This window comes from Bombina bombina, chromosome 5, assembly GCF_027579735.1.
Source record: "Bombina bombina isolate aBomBom1 chromosome 5, aBomBom1.pri, whole genome shotgun sequence".
Taxonomy (NCBI): Eukaryota; Metazoa; Chordata; class Amphibia; order Anura; family Bombinatoridae; genus Bombina; species Bombina bombina.
In genome coordinates, this window is record NC_069503.1 from 255,890,889 (window position 1) to 255,915,692 (window position 24,804).

A 24,804-nucleotide genomic window follows, 5' to 3' on the forward strand; every position below is an offset into this window, starting at 1 on the left:
AATAAGAACAAAACAGATGTTAAATTCAAACATAATATTTTAGTTTTCTCTTTAATCTTTACTGTTGAGATTGCAACCTAATTGTCACAAGATGACTAATGCTCCGTATTGTACAGCATCCAGAAAAAAAGGATTGCATTCCAGTGCTATTAATCTTAAATGCAATATTTTTTTATTTTTTAGCTTCCCTGCTTTTCACATTTCTTTCATGTTTTTGATGTTATGTGTTTAGAGACACAACAGTGTATACATACATAACATGGTAAAGAGTCTAAGGACATTTCTACTCTGAAATTGGAGGTGATGTAATATGAATGTAAAAGAAAATTGATGTGGTGATGACAGCAGATGAAGCCAGAGAATTTTCTTGACAATTAAGTGGATAGTTAACCCTTTACTTGGAGATAGACTGAAATTTCAGACACGTTTGCATAAGGAGATATTACTCTCTCCTCCATCCAGTTTTTGAAGTTTCTTATTGCTCAGCTTCTTTGTGTTCCTTTTAATATTGTATGGCTTTCTATTGGCTCATATAGATCTCTGATACCTACATTCTATAAATGCGAACTGTAGGTCTTAGTTTTCCTCTTGTTGCCTCTGGACTTGAGCCTGTTCACTGCCACTCTGTACAGAACTAGCTCTGCCATTCACAGCAGGGTGTACCTAAATTCTTGGCCCTGTTTCAGCTAGCTGTGTACAGGTTCCTCCCACATGACTTTTCTTGTGACCTAAGATAAGAATTGGGCACTTACCTTGCACTTGTTTTTCTAAACAGCTGTTTTTCATTCAGGAAGACATTTTCTCTTTTCAGCAACTCCGGCTACCTGCAGTGGTTTGATTTATTTTCTAGAATCAGTTGCATTTTACTTTTCAGCCACTGATGAGTGTTTTTCATATTCTTCAGAGTTTCTTCCTCCTTTGTGTTTCTTGTTCTTCACAGGGTTTACTGTTCCTTATACTTTTTACATGCAATGTTCCAAATCCACAAAATTTTTATCTTTCCTGCATTTTTTTCATAATAGTCAACCAGTTCTTAATGGCCTCTCCTAAAGACAACCTGAGGATTTTTCAAGACATTATAGAGAGAGTTGACTTTCTCTTCTCTTCCTTTCCTGACAGTCTTACTAGTGGGATACAAAATATTGCGGTGCTATAAAATTTTTTATAATAATGGTTGAGTAAAACAAGTGAGTTCAACATATTTCTTTGGGTGCAAAAGAAGTTTCATCTTGATCTCACTCCCCAAAACTTTTGTTTTTTTCTCTCTCTCAAAATGCTTCAGACTCTATTTCATTGGGCAGTCCTTACTGCTGTGGAGGCCCTCCCTCTCAAATGGGTAATTCATTCCTTTTCTCAAGGCGAACCATGGGTTGTAGTCGACTTTATCATACCCAATACGAGAGAGGTAGTTTTGCTCACTTAGACCTCAACAAGTCTGTCAAATGCACCAGTTTCAAAATAAAATAACTGTTACATTTTTAAAGCTATAGAAGCAGGATAATATAAGTTCACCATCAATGATGCTTCTCTTAATGTTTCAATCAATCCCACTCACAATAAGTTTCTCACATTAATGTGTTAAACATTTTCTGGCAGTTCCATTTATTCTGGTCACAGCTCACGCTAAGGTCCTCCTCATTCTCATAATGGTGTGGTTGCAGGGTATCATCTCCTATCCCCGCTTTCTAAGCAACATCTTCATAAAAGCTGCATTCTACAAGCTGATGCTTACTCAATCATTTGTGCAGTTACATTATCTCTAAAGTGACATATATTTATTATCAACCTGTTTTTTTTTTATTATTATTTCTTCTATCTTAATTACCTCTTTTGGAGTCATTGTAAGCTTATCAGTGTCTTGCCTGTAGTTCATTTATCATCTATAATACAGGACTTTTACATGAGGTCTATTGTGTTCATGTTTGTGTCAGTATAAACCAATAAATGTGCCCTTCTCCATCTTAATGGGAGGAGAGTCCACTGCTTCATTCATTACTTGTGGGAATTAAGAACCTGGCCACCAGGAGGAGGCAAAGACTCCCCAGCCAAAGGCTTAAATACCCCCCCACTCCCCTCATCCCCCAGTCATTCTTTGCCTTTCGTCACAGGAGGTTGGCAGAGAAGTGTCGGAAGATTCAGAGTAGTCTCTTGTGGAGTCCTGTCAGCCTCTCAGTGAGAGCATGGGTGAAAGTTAGAGTCCGGAGATGCAGGGAGAGTCTTTCTGCGAAACCATCCGACTCAGATTAACAGCTCCATAAGCAATCAGCGTTGACGAGTTTCGTTGCCTTTCTGCTCCATGTCAGGAGCGATGCTACTAACCTGTCACACTTGAAAGGCCATGTTCCTGTTCCACGGCGTAGATTCTGTTAAGATCATTTCATTATGTACATATGACAATGCAAGAAGACAGGGTCACAGTGTGTCTCCTTTTATCTGTATAGAATCAAGGGTTAATACCCAAGAAATGGAGGTTATTGAACAGGGGGGGGGGGATTTGTACACAATGTAGTCTACTGTTTATTGTGTTTATGCTGCAATATGTGTGAGATGAGGCTCTATAAAGTGGAACAGTTAGGTTTTGAGAGATCGGCGCAGCATTTTTTGGTGCACTTTCTCTTTAGTGCAGGGGCGGTTCCTGCATGGCACTCCATGTGACCGAGTGTGGTCTCCTCAACTTCCTCTTCTTGTCCAGTGTTTGCAGGAGACAAAGCGTTTTCTCTGTTGTCCGGGTCATAGGAGGTGGTAAATGCCCCACCCATAGAAGATGGTGAGTGCCCCGGCTATTGGGATATAAAGGTGCCATTTAGTTTATATCTAGTCCGTAATAAAGGCGAAATCTATGGAGGACTCTGATATCTTAGAGGGTACTCCCTCTTTAATTAAACCTAACATCTGTGTCTATTGTGAGGAGGTTCCGGTTGATCCGCCTGCTCAACTCTGTTCCACATGCTTTGATAATATTGCAATATCTAAAAAGAATAAGGTATTTAGTACAACTGAGTCGTCCACCTCTGAGGGTTCTCGTCCCATGAGGTGCGCTCCCTATATTCATCTCCGATTGCACATCCAGCTCCCCAGGCCAATCCTAATCCTTCCACGGGAGGGGCCTTTTGGCCGCCAGATTTTGCTGAGCAGTGGAAGACAGCTGTGTCTGTGGCTTTCAATGCCTTACCACGCCCTGCTAAGCGCAAGCGAAATGGGAATCATAGCTATTCGTCCCAGGGGTCATCGACTCTGCTGGATGTCTCTGACAGATTATCCGCTGATGAAGGCGACTCAGAGGAGGACGTTCCTTCGTGGTCGGAATCGGCGATATCTAGACCTCCATCTTCAGAGGAGCCAGATTTTAAGTTTAAGATGGAGCATTTGCGCTGGCTACATTAGAGGTTCCAGAGCCGAAATTGCCGGAGAAACCTTTGATCCTTAATCTAGATAAGGTTTACGAGGACAGGGTGGTACCACAGACCTTCCCTGTTCCCATTAAAATGGCTAATATTATTAAGAATGAATGGGAGAAACTTGGATCGTCATTTCCCCCCTCTTCTACTTTGAAAAAGCTGTTCCCCATTCTGGATTCGCAGCTTGAGCTGTTGGGGGCCATTCCTTAGGTGGATGATGCTATTTCCACTCTTGCTAAGCGAACGACTATCCCGCTCGAAGATAGCTCTTCGTTCAAGGAGCCTATGGACAAAAAATTAGAGTCCATGTTAAGGAAGATGTTCCAAATCACGGGGTTCGTTTTTCAACTAGCAGCGGCAGTCGCTGCGGTGGGTGGAGCTTCTACCTATTGGTGTGATGCTCTGTCAACTATAGTCGAGGTGGAGAATCCCCTCAAGGAGATACAGGATTGACTTAAGGCCTTAAGGGTAGCTCATTCGTTCATCTGTGATGCAAATTTGCAGATTTGCCTGAATTCCAAGACTTCAGGTTTTTCTTCTGTTCTGGCCTGCAGGGCTCTGTGGTTAAAGTCGTGGTCTGTGGACATGACTTCCAAGTCTAGATTACTTTCCCTCCCGTTCTAGGGAATGGTTCTCTTTGGTCCAGATTTGGACTCTATTATAGCCACGATCACGGGGGAAGAGGGTGCTTTCCTACTGCAGGATAAGAAGAACAAGCCTAAGGGCTCTACTTTTTGTCCCTTTTGTTCGGACAAGTCTCAACTCCAGCAGCCTGCTGCGAAAACTGAGCAGTTCAAGGGATCTTGGAAGCCAGCTCATTCTTGGAAAAAAAGACCAAGCAGAGTAAGAAGCCCGCTGAGACAAAATCGGCATGAAGGGGCGGCCCCCGATCTGTCTCTGGATCGCATAGGGGCAGACTATATCTCTTTTTGCGGAGGCCTGGATAAGAGACGTTTAGGACCCTTGGGTTCTGGAGGTCATAGCCCAGGTCTACAGGATAGGATTCAAGACTCATCCACCCAGAGGCAGATTCATCCTGTCAAATCTATCTTCAAGACCAGAGAAGAGAGACGCCTTCCTAAGTTGTGTGAGGAATCTCTCCTCTCTCTGAGTTATCGCCCCAGTCCCTCTAGCAGAAAGAGGTCTGGGGTATTATTCAAACCTTTTCGTGGTCCCAAAGAAGGAGGGCACGTTTCACCCAATTCTGGACCTAAAGTGCCTAAACAAGTTTCTGTTAGTCCCATCGTTCAAAATATAGACGATCAGATTGATTCTGCCCCTAGTTCAGGAGGGACAGTTTATGACGACAATAGATTTGAAGGATGCTTACCTTCATGTGCCAATCCACAAGGACCACTTCAAGTTCCTAAGATTCACATTTTTGGACCAACACTACCAGTGTGTGGCCCTACCGTTTAGTCTGGCGACTACCCCAAGAGACTTTACGAAGGTTCTAGGAGTGCCGGTTGCGAGAGCCAGAGGTATTGCAGTGGCCCCTTATTTGGATATCCTGGTCCAAGCTCTGTCCTGCAGTCTTGTGGAGGATCAATCGAGCTCTTCTTCTTCGATCCCATGGATGGAAGATAAATGAAGGAAAGAGTTCTCTGGTCCCCAGCAACAGGGTGGAATTTCTGGGTACGATAATAGATTCTATTTCCATGAAGATATACTTGACAGATCAGAGACATTCCAAGATTGCGTCCAACTGTCTTGCCCTTCAGACCTCCTCAAGAACATCTGTGGCCAGGTGTATGGAGGTGATTGGGCTCAATTATGCATGTTGAGACAGTGGATCACTCAGATCTATCCCAAAAGATATCTCTGGACATCCGAACAAGTGAATCCCTGATTTGGTGGATCTGTCCATTACAACTGTCCCAGGGGACGTCCTTCCTGAGACCATCCTGGGAGATTGTGACCACGGATGCAAGTCTATCAGGATGGGGAGCTGTTTGGGGTGCCCACTCGAGAGGAGTCAAGTCTACTGACAAATATTCCATCTGGGGGAATGATCTCTCCATCCCGAGGTGTTAGCTGAGATAGACCTCATGGCGTCCAGACTCAACTTCAAGCTTCCCAGATACAGGTCGCGGTCCAGGGATCCCCAGGCAGAGCTGATAGATGCCTTTGCGATGCCCTGGGAGTTCAACCTACTTTACATTTTTCCACCGTTACCACTTCTACCTTGTGTAGTGTCCCGCATCAAGCTGGAGCAAGCTTTGGCTATTCTAATTGCTCCGTCGTGACCGCAGAGGACGTGGTTTGCGAATCTGGTGGGGATGTCATCATCTCCTCCATGGAGGTTATCCTGTCGCAGAGACCTGCTGGTTCAAGGTCCATTTCTACACCAAAATCTCGATTTTCAGATTTTGGCCATATCTGTACTGTTGCACAAGTAGCTAGCTGAGCTTCCTGATATTCAATCCTTTGTTCACGCTCTTTCTAGGATCAGACCTGTCTTTCGAAATTCTGCTCCTCCTTGGAGCTTAAATTTGGTTCTTAAGCAAGTTTTACAAATTTGATGTTTTTGCTTTGGCGGAAGCAGCTTTTGGGAGAGAGGTTCTGCAGGCTGTGGTGCCCTCAGTTTAGGATCCGCCTTCTTTTCCCTCCCGTTTTTCCTCGGCAGAATGACTGGGGGATGAGGGGAGTGGGGGAGGTATTTAAGCCTTTGGCTGGGGTGTCTTTCCCTCCTCCTGGTGGCCAGGTTCTTAATTCCCACAAGTAATGAATGGAGCAGTGGACTCTCCTCCCACAGATGGAAATGAAATGATCAGGTAAGCATAATTTGTTTTTTCATATGCTTTCCTTACCTTTATATTTTGTTTGTCACTGATATTGCAGTAACCACCATCACAATTTTTTTCTTTATCCTAAAATAGGCGTGATATTTTAATTTTGTCCTAAGCCCTCAAATGAAGGCACATTTTCACAACTTTCATACACCTAAAAGATATGACTCTGTTTCACAAGAAACTTTGGTTTCCTAGGACTCTGGTCCCCAAAAACAATTCCCAACTTTTTTCATATTTTTTTTCTGACTGGAATGAAAAGTCTTTGGGAGACTAACAATTATGTTGCAAATGTTATCAAATACATTTTTTTTTAATAATTATTTTTATTGGGGTGTTTAGACACATACATTGCAAAAATGCTGTATATACGATATTACAAGCATCACAAACATTTCAGAGTAAGATTGTAAAGGCTAGCATGCAGTCTAAGTACTTCAGAAAGCATTGTTTTACACACATAAAAAAACCATCCTATTGCACCTAATATGTTCTTCCTATTAATTATAAAGAATGTATCTCCCACACAGTTTGAAGCCACTCTTGGACTTCTAGACACTTTAAGGCACCTCAATAGGAGGGATAATATTTAGATTATACAGGTCACACATGGAAATATTATAAAATGTTATATATGATATATTACTATGGTGTATATATCCCTGACAAATATTATTAGAAAACTGGTAGGAAATTGTCCCCACATAGCAGAAAGGAGCCTCACATGGACCCCTAATATATTACTTTTGTCTAAAAGGGGGATTTTAGGGGAAAGAAAGATATAGGGTCACTTTTGAACCCATAGTTTTCTATAAATAGTATCTTATTGAAATATGTATAAAGCATTTGTTTATCAAATAAGCTATATAATATTAAAGGGACACTGAACCCAATTTTTTTTCTTTCGTGATTCAGATAGAGCATCCAATTTTAAGCAACTTTCTAATTTACTCCTATTATCATTTTTTTCTTCATTCTCTTGGTATCTTTATTTGAAATACAAAAATGTAAGTTTAGATGCCGGCCCATTTTTGGCGAACAACCTGGGTTGTTCTTGCTGATTGGTGGATAAATTCATCCACCAATGAACAAGTGCTTTCCAGGGTTCGGAACCAAACAAATAACTTAGATGCCTTCTTTTCTTTCATGTAATTAGCAAGAGTCCATGAGCTAGTGACGTATGGGATATACATTCCTACCAGGAGGGGCAAAGTTTCCCAAACCTCAAAATGCCTATAAATACACCCCTCACCACACCCACAATTCAGTTTTACAAACTTTGCCTCCGATGGAGGTGGTGAAGTAAGTTTGTGCTAGATTCTACGTTGATATGCGCTCCGCAGCAAGTTGGAGCCCGGTTTTCCTCTCAGCGTGCAGTGAATGTCAGAGGGATGTGAGGAGAGTATTGCCTATTTGAATGCAGTGATCTCCTTCTAAGGGGTCTATTTCATAGGTTCTCTGTTATCGGTTGTAGAGATTCATCTCTTACCTCCCTTTTCAGATCGACGATATACTCTTATATATACCATTACCTCTGCTGATTCTCGTTTCAGTACTGGTTTGGCTATCTGCTATATGTAGATGAGTGTCCTGGGGTAAGTAAGTCTTATTTTCTGTGACACTCCTAGCTATGGTTGGGCACTTTGTTTATAAAGTTCTAAATATATGTATTCAAACATTTATTTGCCTTGACTCAGAATGTTCAACTTTCCTTATTTTCAGACAGTCAGTTTCATATTTGGGATAATGCATTTTAATTTAACATTTTTCTTACCTTAAAATTTGACTTTTTCCCTGTGGGCTGTTAGGCTCGCGGGGGCTGAAAATGCTTCATTTTATTGCGTCATTCTTGGCGCGGACTTTTTTGGCGCAAAAATTCTATTTCCGTTTCCGGCGTCATACGTGTCGCCGGAAGTTGCGTCATTTTTTTACGTTATTTTGCGCCAAAAATTTTGGCGTTCCGGATGTGGCGTCATTTTTGGCGCCAAAAAGCATTTAGGCGCCAAATAATGTGGGCGTCTTATTTGGCGCGAAAAAATATGGGCGTCACTTTTGTCTCCACATTATTTAAGTCTCATTTTTTATTGCTTCTGGTTGCTAGAAGCTTGTTCTTTGGCATTTTTTCCCATTCCTGAAACTGTCATTTAAGGAATTTGATCAATTTTGCTTTATATATATGTTGTTTTTTCTCTTACATATTGCAAGATGTCTCACGTTGCATCTGAGTCAGAAGATACTACAGGAAAATCGCTGTCAAGTGCTGAATCTACCAAAGCTAAGTGTATCTGCTGTAAACTTTTGGTAGCTATTCCTCCAGCTGTTGTTTGTATTGATTGTCATGACAAACTTGTTAAAGCAGATAATATTTCCTTTAGTAAAGTACCATTGCCTGTTGCAGTTCCTTCAACATCTAAGGTGCAGAATGTTCCTGATAATATAAGAGATTTTGTTTCTGAATCCATAAAGAAGGTTATGTCTGTTATTTCTCCTTCTAGTAAACGTAAAAAATCTTTTAAAACTTCTCTCCCTACAGATGAATTTTTAACTGAACATCATCATTCTGATTCTGATGATTCCTCTGGTTCAGAGGATTCTGTCTCAGAGGTTGATGCTGATAAATCTTCATATTTATTTAAAATGGAATTTATTCGTTCTTTACTTAAAGAAGTACTAATTGCTTTAGAAATAGAGGATTCTGGTCCTCTTGATACTAATTCTAAACGTTTAGATAAGGTATTTAAAGCTCCTGTGGTTATTCCAGAAGTTTTTCCTGTTCCTAATGCTATTTCTGCAGTAATTTCCAAAGAATGGGATAATTTGGGTAATTCATTTACTCCTTCTAAACGTTTTAAGCAATTATATCCTGTGCCGTCTGACAGATTAGAATTTTGGGACAAGATCCCTAAAGTTGATGGGGCTATTTCTACCCTTGCTAAACGTACTACTATTCCTACGTCAGATGGTACTTCGTTTAAGGATCCTCTAGATAGGAAAATTGAGTCCTTTCTAAGAAAAGCTTATCTGTGTTCAGGTAATCTTCTTAGACCTGCTATATCTTTGGCTGATGTTGCTGCAGCTTCAACTTTTTGGTTGGAAACTTTAGCGCAACAAGTAACACATCGTGATTCTCATGATATTATTATTCTTCTTCAACATGCTAATAATTTTATCTGTGATGCCATTTTTGATATTATCAGAGTTGATGTCAGGTTTATGTCTCTAGCTATTTTAGCTAGAAGAGCTTTATGGCTTAAAACTTGGAATGCTGATATGGCTTCTAAATCAACTTTACTTTCCATTTCTTTCCAGGGTAACAAATTATTTGGTTCTCAGTTGGATTCCATTATTTCAACTGTTACTGGTGGGAAAGGAACTTTTTTACCACAGGATAAAAAATCTAAAGGTAAAAACAGGGCTAATAATCGTTTTCGTTCCTTTCGTTTCAACAAAGAACAAAAGCCTGATCCTTCATCCTCAGGAGCAGTTTCAGTTTGGAGACCATCTCCAGTCTGGAATAAATCCAAGCCAGCTAGAAAGGCAAAGCCTGCTTCTAAGTCCACATGAAGGTGCGGCCCTCATTCCAGCTCAGCTGGTAGGGGGCAGGTTACGTTTTTTTCAAGGAGATTTGGATCAATTCTGTTCACAATCTTTGGATTCAGAGCATTGTTTCAGAAGGGTACAGAATTGGTTTCAAGTTGAGACCTCCTGCAAAGAGATTTTTTCTTTCCCGTGTCCCAGTAAAAGCTCAAGCATTTCTGAAATGTGTTTCAGATCTAGAGTTGACTGGAGTAATTATGCCAGTTCCAGTTCCGGAACAGGGGATGGGGTTTTATTCAAATCTCTTCATTGTACCAAAGAAGGAGAATTCTTTCAGACCAGTTCTGGATCTAAAAATATTGAATCGTTATGTAAGGATACCAACGTTCAAGATGGTAACTGTAAGGACTATCTTACCTTTTGTTCAGCAAGGGAATTATATGTCCACAATAGATTTACAGGATGCATATCTGCATATTCCGATTCATCCAGATCATTATCAGTTCCTGAGATTCTCGTTTCTGGACAAGCATTACCAGTTTGTGGCTCTGCCGTTTGGCCTAGCTACAGCTCCAAGAATTTTTACAAAGGTTCTCGGTGCCCTGCTGTCTGTAATCAGAGAACAGGGTATTGTGGTATTTCCTTATTTGGACGATATCTTGGTACTTGCTCAGTCTTTACATTTAGCAGAATCTCATACAAATCGACTTGTGTTGTTTCTTCAAGATCATGGTTGGAGGATCAATTTACCAAAAAGTTCTTTGATTCCTCAGACAAGGGTAACCTTTCTGGGTTTCCAGATGGATTCAGTGTCCATGACTCTGTCTTTAACAGACAAGAGACGTCTAAAGTTGATTACAGCTTGTCGAAACCTTCAGTCACAATCATTCCCTTCGGTAGCCTTATGCATGGAAATTCTAGGTCTTATGACTGCTGCATCGGACGCGATCCCCTTTGCTCGTTTTCACATGCGACCTCTTCAGCTCTGTATGCTGAAGCAATGGTGCAAGGATTACACGAAGATATCTCAATTAATATCTTTAAAACCGATTGTTCGACACTCTCTAACATGGTGGACAGATCACCATCGTTTAATTCAGGGGGCTTCTTTTGTGCTTCTGACCTGGACTGTAATTTCAACAGATGCAAGTCTCACAGGTTGGGGAGCTGTGTGGGGATCTCTGACGGCACAAGGAGTTTGGGAATCTCAGGAGGTGAGATTGCCAATCAATATTTTGGAACTCCGTGCAATTTTCAGAGCTCTTCAGTTTTGGCCTCTTCTGAAGAGAGAATCGTTCATTTGTTTTCAGACAGACAATGTCACAACTGTGGCATACATCAATCATCAAGGAGGGACTCACAGTCCTCTGGCTATGAAAGAAGTATCTCGAATTTTGGTTTGGGCGGAATCCAGCTCCTGTCTAATCTCTGCGGTTCATATCCCAGGTGTAGACAATTGGGAAGCGGATTATCTCAGTCGCCAAACGTTGCATCCGGGCGAATGGTCTCTTCACCCAGAGGTATTTCTTCAGATTGTTCAAATGTGGGAACTTCCAGAAATAGATCTGATGGCGTCCCATCTAAACAAGAAACTTCCCAGGTATCTGTCCAGATCCCGGGATCCTCAGGCGGAGGCAGTGGATGCATTATCACTTCCTTGGAAGTATCATCCTGCCTATATCTTTCCGCCTCTAGTTCTTCTTCCAAGAGTAATCTCCAAGATTCTGAAGGAATGCTAGTTTGTTCTGCTGGTAGCTCCGGCATGGCCTCACAGGTTTTGGTATTCGGATCTTGTCCGGATGGCCTCTTGCCAACCGTGGACTCTTCCGTTAAGACCAGACCTTCTGTCACAAGGTCCTTTTTTCCATCAGGATCTGAAATCCTTAAATTTAAAGGTATGGAGATTGAACGCTTGATTCTTGGTCAAAGAGGTTTCTCTGACTCTGTGATTAATACTATGTTACAGGCTCGTAAATCTGTATCTCGAGAGATATATTATAGAGTCTGGAAGACTTATATTTCTTGGTGTCTTTCTCATCATTTTTCCTGGCATTCTTTTAGAATACCGAGAATTTTACAGTTCCTTCAGGATGGTTTAGATAAGGGTTTGTCCGCAAGTTCTTTGAAAGGACAAATCTCTGCTCTTTCTGTTCTTTTTCACAGAAAGATTGCTATTCTTCCTGATATTCATTGTTTTGTACAAGCTTTGGTTCGTATAAAACCTGTCATTAAGTCAATTTCTCCTCCTTGGAGTTTGAATTTGGTTCTGGCAGCTCTTCAAGCTCCTCCGTTTGAACCTATGCATTCATTGGACATTAAATTACTTTCTTGGAAAGTTTTGTTCCTTTTGGCCATCTCTTCTGCCAGAAGAGTTTCTGAATTATCTGCTCTTTCTTGTGAGTCTCCTTTTCTGATTTTTCATCAGGATAAGGCGGTGTTGCGAATTTCTTTTGAATTTTTACCTAAAGTTGTGAATTCCAACAACATTAGTAGAGAAATTGTGGTTCCTTCATTATGTCCTAATCCTAAGAATTCTAAGGAGAAATCGTTGCATTCTTTGGATGTTGTTAGAGCTTTGAAATATTATGTTGAAGCTACGAAATCTTTTCGTAAGACTTCTAGTCTATTTGTTATCTTTTCCGGTTCTAGAAAAGGCCAGAAAGCTTCTGCCATTTCTTTGGCATCTTGGTTGAAATCTTTAATTCATCTTGCCTATGTTGAGTCGGGTAAAACTCCGCCTCAGAGAATTACAGCTCATTCTACTAGGTCAGTTTCTACTTCCTGGGCGTTTAGGAATGAAGCTTCGGTTGACCAGATCTGCAAAGCAGCAACTTGGTCCTCTTTGCATACTTTTACTAAATTCTACCATTTTGATGTTTTTTCTTCTTCTGAAGCAGTTTTTGGTAGAAAAGTACTTCAGGCAGCGGTTTCAGTTTGAATCTTCTGCTTATGTTTTTCGTTAAACTTTATTTTGGGTGTGGATTTTTTTCAGCAGGAATTGGCTGTCTTTATTTTATCCCTCCCTCTCTAGTGACTCTTGTGTGGAAAGATCCACATCTTGGGTAGTCATTATCCCATACGTCACTAGCTCATGGACTCTTGCTAATTACATGAAAGAAAACATAATTTATGTAAGAACTTACCTGATAAATTCATTTCTTTCATATTAGCAAGAGTCCATGAGGCCCGCCCTTTTTTGTGGTGGTTATGATTTTGTATAAAGCACAATTATTCCAATTCCTTATTTTATATGCTTTCGCACTTTTTTATCACCCCACTTCTTGGCTATTCGTTAAACTGATTTGTGGGTGTGGTGAGGGGTGTATTTATAGGCATTTTGAGGTTTGGGAAACTTTGCCCCTCCTGGTAGGAATGTATATCCCATACGTCACTAGCTCATGGACTCTTGCTAATATGAAAGAAATGAATTTATCAGGTAAGTTCTTACATAAATTATGTTTTTCAAATAAAGATAGCAAGAGAACAAAGAGAAATTGATAATAGTAGTAAATTAGAAAGTTGCTTAAAATTGCATGCTCTATCTGAATCATGAAAGAAAATATTTGGATTCAGTGTCCCTTTAACTTATGTATCACTAGAGAGTATGAGCTGCTGATTGGTGGCTGTACATATATGCCTCATGTTATTGACTCACCCAATGCATTCAGCTTGCTTTCAATAGTACATTGTTGCTCATTTAACAAAGGATACCAAGAGAACAAAGCAAATTGGAAAGTTGTTTAAAATTATATTTTCTATCTGAATCATAAAAGAAAAAGTTTTGGTTTCATGTCCCTTTTATGCATGTTCCTAGGAGTCCTGAAATTATAGATCAGCCAGCCATATAATATTTTAGGGTTAATGAATAATTATGTGTAATTTTAATTGTAGAAGAATAAAGACCATTTAAAGCTAGAACTAGAATCATAGGTGAAATGGCTGCCTAGCTTCTGTAATTTGTCCAATCCTGAATAAATGTATTGTAACAGTGCTAAAAGTGGAATAGCAATTACATACAATGTTGCAGATGTTCAGAAGTGTGTACTTTAGTGTTTTGTATTTTTACTTTTGTATTTTATTTTATTTTTTATTTTTTTTGCAGAGTACTTGAAAAACCACAGTGGCGGGATCTGCTGCCTTTCAAGCTTGGAATCTGGTTTTACCTTACTGTAAAATCATTGCCTCAACTAATTCAGGCAAGTACTGTGTTAAGTAATTTGATTTTGTCCACAGGTGGCAGTACACAAACTACCAGTTTTTCATTTTTTTATGTTTAAATGTGTTGTTTAACAAAATACATGAACTTGTATTTCTCTTACAAGGTGTATCCAGTCCACGGATTCATCCTTACTTGTGGGATATTCTCATTCCCTACAGGAAGTGGCAAAGAGAGCACACAGCAGAGCTGTCCATATAGCTCCCCCTCAGGCTCCACTCCCCCAGTCATTCTCTTTGCCGCTCTAACAAGTAGCATCTCCACGGGAGGGTAAAGTGAATGTGGTGTTAGATTTGTAGTTTTTTATTTCTTCAATCAAGAGTTTGTTATTTTTAAAATAGTGCCGGTTTGTACTATTTACTGTGGCAGAAAGTGATGAAGATTTCTGCTGAGAGGAAAACGATTTTAGCATGTTGTAACTAAAATCCATTGCTGTTCCCACACAGGACTGGGGAGTACCAGAAAACTTCAGTTGGGGGGAACAGTTTGCAGGCTTAACTGCTATAAGGTATGTTTCAGTCATTTTATTCTAGTCAAGACTTAGTAATGCTAGAAGACTGACAAGAATCCCCATGTGGGAAAGGTAAGCCATATTCTGAGACTTAGTATAGAAGGAAGGCTTATATAAAAGGGCTCAAAACACTGGTGGACACTGTTAAGGGGCAATCGATTATTTTATAACAAAAATCTGATCTTTTTACAAGTTTTTAATACATTCGGACAATTTTGCCAATGATCCAGGAAGGTCAATATATGACTACCGTGGATCTAAAGGATGCGTACCTACATATTCCTATCCACAAAGATCACCATCAGTTCCTAAGGTTCGCCTTTCTGGACAAGCATTACCAGTTTGTGGCCCTTCCTTTCGGGTTGGCCACTGCTCCCAGAATTTTTACAAACGTGCTAGGGTCCCTCCTAGCGGTACTAAGGCCGCGGGGCATTGCAGTAGCACCTTACCTAGACGACATCTTAATACAGGCGTCGTCTTTTCACAGAGCCAAGGCTCATACGGACATTGTTCTGGCCTTTCTAAGGTCTCACGGGTGGAAGGTGAACGTAGAAAAAAGTTCTCTGTCCCCGCTCACAAGGGTTCCCTTCCTGGGAACACTAATAGACTCGGTAGAAATAAAAATATTTCTGACGGAGGTCAGGAAGTTAAAGCTTTTAGCTACTTGCCGAGTTCTTCATTCCATTCCTCGGCCTTCTGTAGCTCAGTGCATGGAGGTAATCGGATTAATGGTTGCGGCAATGGACGTGGTCCTTTTTGCCCGAATACATCTCAGACCACTGCAATTGTGCATGCTCAAACAGTGGAATGGGGATTATGCAGATTTGTCTCCTCAAATCCAACTGGACCAGAAAACCAGAGATTCTCTTCTCTGGTGGTTGTCTCAGGATCACCTGTCTCAGGGAATGTGCTTCCGCAGACCGGAGTGGATCATTGTAACGACCGACGCAAGTCTGTTAGGCTGGGGCACGGTCTGGGGCTCCCATAAAGCTCAGGGCCTATGGTCTCGGGAAGAGTCTCTTCTCCCGATAAACATTTTGGAACTGAGAGCGATATTCAACACGCTCCAAGCATGGCCTCAATTAGCGGCGGCCAAATTCATCAGATTTCAGTCGGACAACATCACGACTGTAGCGTACATCAATCATCAGGGACGAACAAAGAGCTCCCTAGCGATGAAGGAAGTAACCAAGATCATCAAATGGGCGGAGGATCACTCCTGCCACCTATCTGCCATTCACATCCCAGGAGTAGACAACTGGGAGGCGGATTTTCTAAGTCGCCAGACTTTTCACCCGGGGGAGTGGGAACTCCACCCGGAGGTTTTTGCTCAGCTGACCCAGCTATGGGGCATTCCAGAATTGGATCTGATGGCGTCCCGTCAGAACACCAAACTTCCTCTTTACGGATCCAGATCCAGGGACCCCAAGGCGGCACTGATAGATGCTCTAGTAGCGCCTTGGTCCTTCAATCTGGCTTATGTCTTTCCACCGTTTCCCCTTCTCCCTCGGCTGGTAGCCAGAATCAAACAGGAGAAGGCTTCGGTAATTCTGATAGCGCCTGCGTGGCCACGCAGGACTTGGTATGCAGACCTAGTGGACATGTCATCTGTTCCACCTTGGACACTGCCATCGAGGCAGGATCTTCTAATTCAAGGTCCATTCAAGCATCCAAATCTAGTTTCTCTGCAACTGACTGCTTGGAGATTGAACGCTTAATTCTATCTAAGCGTGGGTTCTCTGAATCGGTTATAGATACTATGATCCAGGCTAGAAAGCCTGTCACCAGGAAGATTTACCATAAGATATGGCGGAAATATCTTTGTTGGTGTAAATCCAAGGGTTACTCGTGGAGTAAGATTAGGATTCCCAGGATATTGTCTTTTCTCCAAGAAGGATTGGAGAAAGGTTTATCTGCTAGTTCCTTAAAGGGACAGATATCTGCTCTGTCTATCCTGTTACACAAGCATCTGGCAGCAGTACCTGACGTTCAAGCGTTAGCACAGGCTTTAGTCAGAATTAAGCCTGTCTATAAACCTGTGGCTCCTCCATGGAGTCTTAATTTAGTTCTTTCAGTTCTTCAAGGGGTTCCGTTTGAACCTTTACATTCCATAGATATTAAGTTATTATCTTGGAAGGTTTTGTTTTTGGTAGCTATTTCTTCTGCTCGAAGAGTTTCAGAATTGTCTGCTTTGCAGTTTAATTCACCCTATCTGGTGTTCCATGCAGATAAGGTTGTTTTGCGTACCAAACCTGGTTTTCTTCCAAAAGTTGTTTCTAATAAGAATATTAACCAGGAAATCATTGTTCCTTCTCTGTGTCCTAATCCAGTTTCTAAGAAGGTACGACTATTACACAATCTTGATGTGGTTCGTTCTTTAAAATTCTATTTAAAAGCAACTAAAGATTTCAGACAAACATCATCCTTGTTTGTTGTCTATTCTGGTAAGAGGAGAGGTCAGAAAGCGACTGCTACCTCTCTCTCCTTCTGGCTGAAAAGCATCATCTGATTGGCTTATGAGACTGCTGGACAGCAGCCTACTGAACGAATTACAGCTCATTCCACCAGAGCTGTGGCTTCTACATGGGCTTTCAAGAATGAGGCTTCTGTTGAACAGATTTGTAAGACAGCAACGTGGTCTTCACTGCATACTTTTGCCAAATTTTACAAATTCGATACTTTTGCTTCTTCGGAGGCTATTTTTGGGAGAGAGGTTTTGCAAGCAGTGGTGCCTTCCGTTTAGGCGACCTGACTTGTTCCCTCCCTTCATCCGTGTCCTAAAGCTTTGGTATTGGTATCCCACAAGTAAGGATGAATCCGTGGACTGGATACACCTTGTAAGAGAAAACAGAATTTATTCTTACCTGATAAATTACTTTCTCTTACGGTGTATCCAGTCCACGGCCCGCACTGGCATTTAAGTCAGGGTAAAACATTTTTTTTTGTTTAAAACTATAGTAACCACTGCACCCTATGGTTTCTCCTTTTTCTCCTAACCGTCGGTCGAATGACTGTAGGGAATGAGAATATCCCACAAGTAAGGATGAATCCGTGGACTGGATACACCGTAAGAGAAAGTAATTTATCAGGTAAGCATAAATTCTGTTTTTCCCACCCCATCTCCCAGAATTCCTCTGTTATGTTTTACCACCAACATGGAGTAGGTTAAACTCTGAATCACTCATGTCTTCACAATCGGCTAGATTACGAGTTATGTACACTATAGGGAAATTAACGAACGCAACAAAAGTTGCGTTATTTAACCCTCTATAGCGCAGTTATTACAAGTTTTGAAACAGCTGGCATCTGCGTGCGATATGGTGTTTTTAAGCTCGATACCGCACACAATTCAAGCGCTGTTTTAACGTGCTCGTGCACACTTTCCCCATAGACATCAATGGGGAGAAGGTGTCAGAACCTGAAGCGCGGAAAGAAAAGCTCCGTAAGGCAACCCCATTGATGTCTATGGGGAAAAAAGTTATGTTTAAACCTTACACCCTAACATAAACCTATGTCTAAACACCACTAATCTGCCGCCCTCAACATCGCCAACACCTACATAATGTTATTAACCCATAATCTGCTGCTCCCGATATCGCTGCCAACTAAATAAATCTATTAACCCCTAATCTGCCGCTCCCGATATCGCCGCCACCTAAATAAATCTATTAACCCCTAATCTGCCACTCCTGATATCGCAACCACTATACTAACATTATTAACCCTTATTCCCCTACACCCCAACATCGCCCACACTATAATAAATCTATTAACCCCTATTCCGCCTCTCCCCGACATCGCCACAACTAAATAAAGCTATTAACCCCTAAACTGCCAACCCCCCACATTGCAACAACCTAAATTAAACTATTAACTCTTAAACCTAACACCCCCTAACTTTAACATAATTAAAATAGAGCTAAATTAAAGTTAGAATTATTAACTAAATAATACTTATTTAAAACTAAATACATACTTACCTGTAAAATAAAACCCGAGCTAGCTACATTATAACTAATAGTTATTTTGTAGCTAGCTTAGGTTTTATTTTTATTTCACAGGTAAGTTTGTATTTATTTTAACTAGGTAGACAAGTTAGTAAATAGTTAACTATTTACTAACTATCTAGTTAAAATAAATACAAACTTACCTGTGAAATAGAACCTAAGCTGCCTTACACTAAAAACTAACATTACAAAAATAAAAAGCCGACCATTACAAAAAATAAAGAACACTAAAATTGCAAAAAATAAAAAACCTACCATTAAAAAAAATAACAAATGAAATTATCCAAAATAATAAAAATGATTCCTATTCTAATACCCATTTAAAAAAATAAAAAAAAGACCACCCCAAAATAAAAAAGAATAATCTAAAATAAACTACCAAGGGCCCTTAAAAGGGCCTTTTTGTGGGCCCTTAAAAGGGCCCTTTGTAGGGCATTGTCCTAAAATTAACAGCTCTTTCTTTCATGTAATTGGCAAGAGTCCATGAGCTAGTGACGTATGGGATATACAATCCTACCAGGAGGGGCACAGTTTCCCAAACCTCAAAATGCCTATAAATACACCCCTCACCACACCCACAATTCAGTTTTACAAACATTGCCTCCTATGGAGGTGGTGAAGTACGTTTGTGCTAAGATTTCTACTCAGAGTACAGTGAATGTCAGAGGGATGTGAAGGGAGTATCACCTATTGAATGCAATAGTTTTGCTCACGGGAGATCTATTTCATAGGTTCTCTGTTATCAGTCGTAGAGATTCATCTCCTACCTCCCTTTTCAGATCGATTATAAATTCTCATATTCCATTACCTCTACTGATAGCCAAACCAGTACTGAAACGGTTATCTGCTATATGTGGATGGGTGTCTTTTGGTAAGTATGTTTTTCATTACTTAAGACACTCTCAGCTATGGTTTGGCACTTTATGTGTTTATATAAAGTTCTAAATATATGTATTGTACTTATATTTGCCATGATTCAAGTTTTTAGTATATTTCTTTTTGCAGACTGTCAGTTTCATATCTGGGAAATGCATTTCTTTCATGTAATTAGCAAGAGTCCATGAGCTAGTGACGTATGGGATATACATTCCTACCAGGAGGGGCAAAGTTTCCCAAACCTCAAAATGCCTATAAATACACCCCTCACCACACCAACAAATCAGTTTTACAAACTTTGCCTCCTATGGAGGTGGTGAAGTAAGTTTGTGCTAGATTCTACGTTGATATGCGCTCCGCAGCAGGTTGGAGCCCGGTTTTCCTCTCAGCGTGCAGTGAATGTCAGAGGGATGTGAGGAGAGTATTGCCTATTTGAATGCAGTGATCTCCTTCTACGGGGTCTATTTCATAGGTTCTCTGTTATCGGTCGTAGAGATTCATCTCTTGCCTCCCTTTTCAGATCGACGATATACTCTTATATATACCATTTCCTCTACTGATTCTCGTTTCAGTACTGGTTTGGCTTTCTACTACATGTAGATGAGTGTCCTGGGGTAAGTAAGTCTTATTTTCTGTGACACTCTAAGCTATGGTTGGGCACTTTTTATATAAAGTTCTAAATATATGTATTCAAACATTTATTTGCCTTGACTCAGGATGTTCAAAATTCCTTATTTCAGACAGTCAGTTTCATATTTGGGATAATGCATATGAATAATTCATTTTTTTTTCTTACCTTAAAAATTTGACTTTCCCTGTGGGCTGTTAGGCTCGCGGGGGCTGAAAATGCTTCATTTTATTGCGTCATTCTTGGCGCGGACTTTTTTGGCGCAAAAATTATTTTCTGTTTCCGGCGTCATACGTGTCGCCGGAAGTTGCGTCATTTTTGACGTTCTTTTGCGCCAAAAGTGTCGGCGTTCCGGATGTGGCGTCATTTTTGGCGCCAAAAGCATTTAGGCGCCAAATAATGTGGGCGTCTTTTTTGGCGCGAAAAAATATGGGCGTCACTTTTGTCTCCACATTATTTAAGTCTCATTGATTTTTTGCTTCTGGTTGCTCGAAGCTTATTCTCTGGCATTTTTTTCCCATTCCTGAAACTGTCATTTAAGGAATTTGATCAATTTTGCTTTATATGTTGTTTTTTCTATTACATATTGCAAGATGTCCCACGTTGAAGCTGAGTCAGAAGATACTTCTGGAATATCCCTGCCTGGGGCTGGAGCTACCAAAGCTAAGTGTATCTACTGTAAACTTATGGTATCTGTTCCTCCAGCTGTTGTTTGTACTGTTTTGTCATGACAAACTGTTTATGCAGATAATATTTCCTTTAAGTACTGTTACATTACCTGTTGCTGTTCTGTCAACATCTAATACTCAGAGTGTTCCTGATAACATAAGAGATTTTGTTTTTAAAATCCATTAAGAAGGCTATGTCTGTAATTCCTCCTTCTAGTAAATGTAAAAAGTCTTTTAAAACTTCTCATTTTTTAGATGAATTTTTAAATGAACATCATCATTCTGATTCTGATAATGGTTCTTCTGGTTCAGAGGATTCTGTCTCAGAGGTTGATGCTGATAAATCTTCATATTTATTTAAAATGAAATTTATTCGTTCTTTACTTAAAGAAGTCCTAATTGCATTAGAAATTGAGGATTCTGGTCCTCTTGTTACTAAATCTAAACGTTTAGATAAGGTTTTTAAATCTCCTGTAGTTATTCCAGAAGTTTTTTCCTGTCCCTATTGCTATTTCTGAAGTAATTTCCAGGGAATGGAATAATTTGGGTAATTCATTTACTCCTTCTAAACGTTTTAAGCAATTATATCCTGTGTCATCTGACAGATTAGAGTTTTGGGACAAAATCCCTAAAGTTGATGGGGCTGTCTCTACTCTTGTTAAGCGTACTATTCCTACGGCAGATGGTACTTCCTTAAGGATCCTTTAGATAGGAAAATTGAATCCTTTCTAAGAAAAGTTTACTTGTGTTCAGGTAATCTTCTTAGACCTGCTATATCTTTAGCGGATGTTGCTGCAGCTTCATCTTTTGGTTAGAAGCTTTAGCGCAACAAGTAACAGATCATAATTCTCATAGCATTTTTATTCTTCAACATGCTAATAATTTTATTTGTAATGCCATCTTTGATATCATTAGAGTTGATATATGTCTCTAGCTATTTTAGCTAGAAGAGCTTTATGGCTACTTGGAATGCTGTTATGTCTTCTAAGTCTACTCTGCTTTCCCTTTCTTTCCAGGGTAATGATCGTTTTCATTCCTTTTGTCACAACAAGGAACAAAAACCTGATCCTTCATCCTCAGGAGCGGTATCAGTTTGGAAACCATCTCCAGTCTGGAATAAATCCAAGCCTTTTAGAAAATCAAAGCCAGCTCCTAAGTCCACATGAAGGTGTGTCCCAGTAAACCCAGCGAAGGCTCAAGCATTTCTGAAATGTGTTTCAGATCTAGAGTTGACTGGAGTTATCTTGCCAGTTCCAGTTATGGAACAGGGACTGGGGGTTTTATTCAAATCTCTTCATTGTACCAAAGAAGGAAAATTCCTTCAGACCAGTTCTGGATCTAAAAATATTGAATCGTTATGTAAGGATACCAACATTCAAAATGGTAACTGTAAGGATTATCTTGCCTTTTGTTCAGCAAGGGCATTATATGTCTACTATAGATTTACAGGATGCATATCTGCATATTCCGATTCATCCAGCTCACTATCAGTTCCTGAGATTCTCTTTCCTGGGCAAGCATTACCAGTTTGTGGCTCTGCCGTTTGGCCTAGCTACAGCTCCAAGAATTTTTACAAAGGTTCTCGGTGCCCTTCTGTCTGTAATCAGAGAACAGGGTATTGTGGTATTTCCTTATTTGGACGATATCTTGGTACTTGCTCAGTCTTCACATTTAGCAGAATCTCATACGAATCCACTTGTGTTGTTTTTTCAAGATCATGGTTGGAGGATCAATTCACTAAAAAGTTAATTGATTCCTCAGACAAGGGTAACCTTTTTGGGTTTCCAGATAGATTCAGTGTCCATGACTCTGTCTTTGACAGACAAGAGACGTCTAAAATTGATTTCAGCTTGTCGAAACCTTCAGTCACAATCATTCCCTTCGGTAGCCTTATGCATGGAAATTCTAGGTCTTATGACTGCTGCATCGGACGCGATCCCCTTTGCTCGTTTTCACATGCAACCTCTTCAGCTCTGTATGCTGAACCAATGGTGCAGGGATTACACAAAGATATCTCAATTAATATCTTTAAAAACCGATTGTACAACATTCTCTGACGTGGTGGACAGATCACCATCGTTTAATTCAGGGGGCTTCTTTTGTTCTTCCGACCTGGACTATAATCTCAACAGATGCAAGTCTTACAGGTTGGGGAGCTGTGTGGGGGTCTCTGACGGCACAAGGGGTTTGGGAATCTCAGGAGGTGAGATTACCGATCAATATTTTGGAACTCAGTGCAATTTTCAGAGCTCTTCAGTCTTGGCCTCTTCTGAAGAGAGAGTCGTTCATTTGTTTTCAGACAGACAATGTCACAACTGTGGCATACATCAATCATCAAGGAGGGACTCACAGTCCTCTGGCTATGAAAGAAGTATCTCGAATTCTGGTTTGGGCGGAATCCAGCTCCTGTCTAATCTCTGCGGTTCATATCCCAGGTGTAGACAATTGGGAAGCGGATTAACTCAGTCGCCAAACGTTGCATCCGGGCGAATGGTCTCTTCAACCAGAGGTATTTCTTCAGATTGTTCAAATGTGGGAACTCCCAGAAATAGATCTGATGGCTTCTCATCTAAACAAGAAACTTCCCAGGTATCTGTCCAGATCCCGGGATCCTCAGGCGGAGGCAGTGGATGCATTATCACTTCCTTGGAAGTATCATCCTGCCTATATCTTTCCGCCTCTAGTTCTTCTTCCAAGAGTAATCTCCAAGATTCTGAAGGAATGCTTGTTTGTTCTGCTGGTAGCTCCATCATGGCCTCACAGGTTTTGGTATGCGGATCTTGTCCGGATGGCCTCTTGCCAGCCGTGGACTCTTCCGTTAAGACCAGACCTTCTGTCGCAAGGTCCTTTCTTCCATCAGGATCTCAAATCCTTAAATTTAAAGGTATGGAGATTGAACGCTTGATTCTTGGTCAAAGAGGTTTCTCTGACTCTGTGATTAATACTATGTTACAGGCTCGTAAATCTGTATCTAGAGAGATATATTATAGAGTCTGGAAGACTTATATTTCTTGGTGTCTTTCTCATCATTTTTTCTGGCATTCTTTTAGAATTCCGAGAATTTTACAGTTTCTTCAGGATGGTTTAGATAAAGGTTTGTCCGCAAGTTCCTTGAAAGGACAAATCTCTGCTCTTTCTGTTCTTTTTCACAGAAAGATTGCTAATCTTCCTGATTGTTTTGTACAAGCTTTGGTTCGTATAAAACCTGTCATTAAGTCTATTTCTCCTCCTTGGAGTTTGAATTTGGTTCTGGGGGCTCTTCAAGCTCCTCCGTTTGAACCCATGCATTCATTGGACATTAAATTACTTTCTTGGAAAGTTTTGTTCCTTTTGGCCATCTCTTCTGCCAGAAGAGTCTCTGAATTATCTGCTCTTTCTTGTGAGTCTCCTTTTCTGATTTTTCATCAGGATAAGGCGGTGTTGCGAACTTCTTTTGAATTTTTACCTAAGGTTGTGAATTCCAACAACATTAGTAGAGAAATTGTGGTTCCTTCATTATGTCCTAATCCTAAGAATTCTAAGGAGAAATTGTTGCATTCTTTGGATGTTGTTAGAGCTTTGAAATATTATGTTGAAGCTACTAAGTGTTTCCGAAAGACTTCTAGTCTATTTGTCATCTTTTCCGGTTCTAGAAAAGGTCAGAAAGCTTCTGCCATTTCTTTGGCATCTTGGTTGAAATCCTTAATTCACCATGCTTATGTCGAGTCGGGTAAAACTCCGCCTCAAAGGATTACAGCTCATTCTACTAGGTCAGTTTCAACTTCCTGGGCGTTTAGGAATGAGGCTTCGGTTGATCAGATTTGCAAAGCAGCAACTTGGTCCTCTTTGCATACTTTTACTAAATTCTACCATTTTGATGTGTTTTCTTCTTCTGAAGCAGTTTTTGGTAGAAAAGTACTTCAGGCAGCGGTTTCAGTTTGAATCTTCTGCTTATGTTTTCATTAAACTTTATTTCTCCAACATAGGTGTGTCCGGTCCACGGCGTCATCCTTACTTGTGGGATATTCTCTTCCCCAACAGGAAATGGCAAAGAGCCCAGCAAAGCTGGTCACATGATCCCTCCTAGGCTCCGCCTACCCCAGTCATTCTCTTTGCCGTTGTACAGGCAACATCTCCACGGAGATGGCTTAGAGTTTTTTAGTGTTTAACTGTAGTTTTTATTATTCAATCAAGA

At 40.5% G+C, this 24,804-nt stretch overlaps 1 protein-coding gene across 1 annotated transcript in view; it reads left to right on the forward strand.

Annotated features, from left to right (window-relative positions):
* DNAJC1 (DnaJ heat shock protein family (Hsp40) member C1) overlaps positions 1-24,804 on the forward strand; it is an 823,579-nt gene that overhangs the window by 270,822 nt on the left and 527,953 nt on the right. Inside the window, exon 6 of the mRNA XM_053713958.1 lies at positions 13,827-13,920. Within this exon, the coding sequence (XP_053569933.1) occupies positions 13,827-13,920 (94 nt within the window). The remainder of the gene's footprint in view (positions 1-13,826; positions 13,921-24,804) is intronic.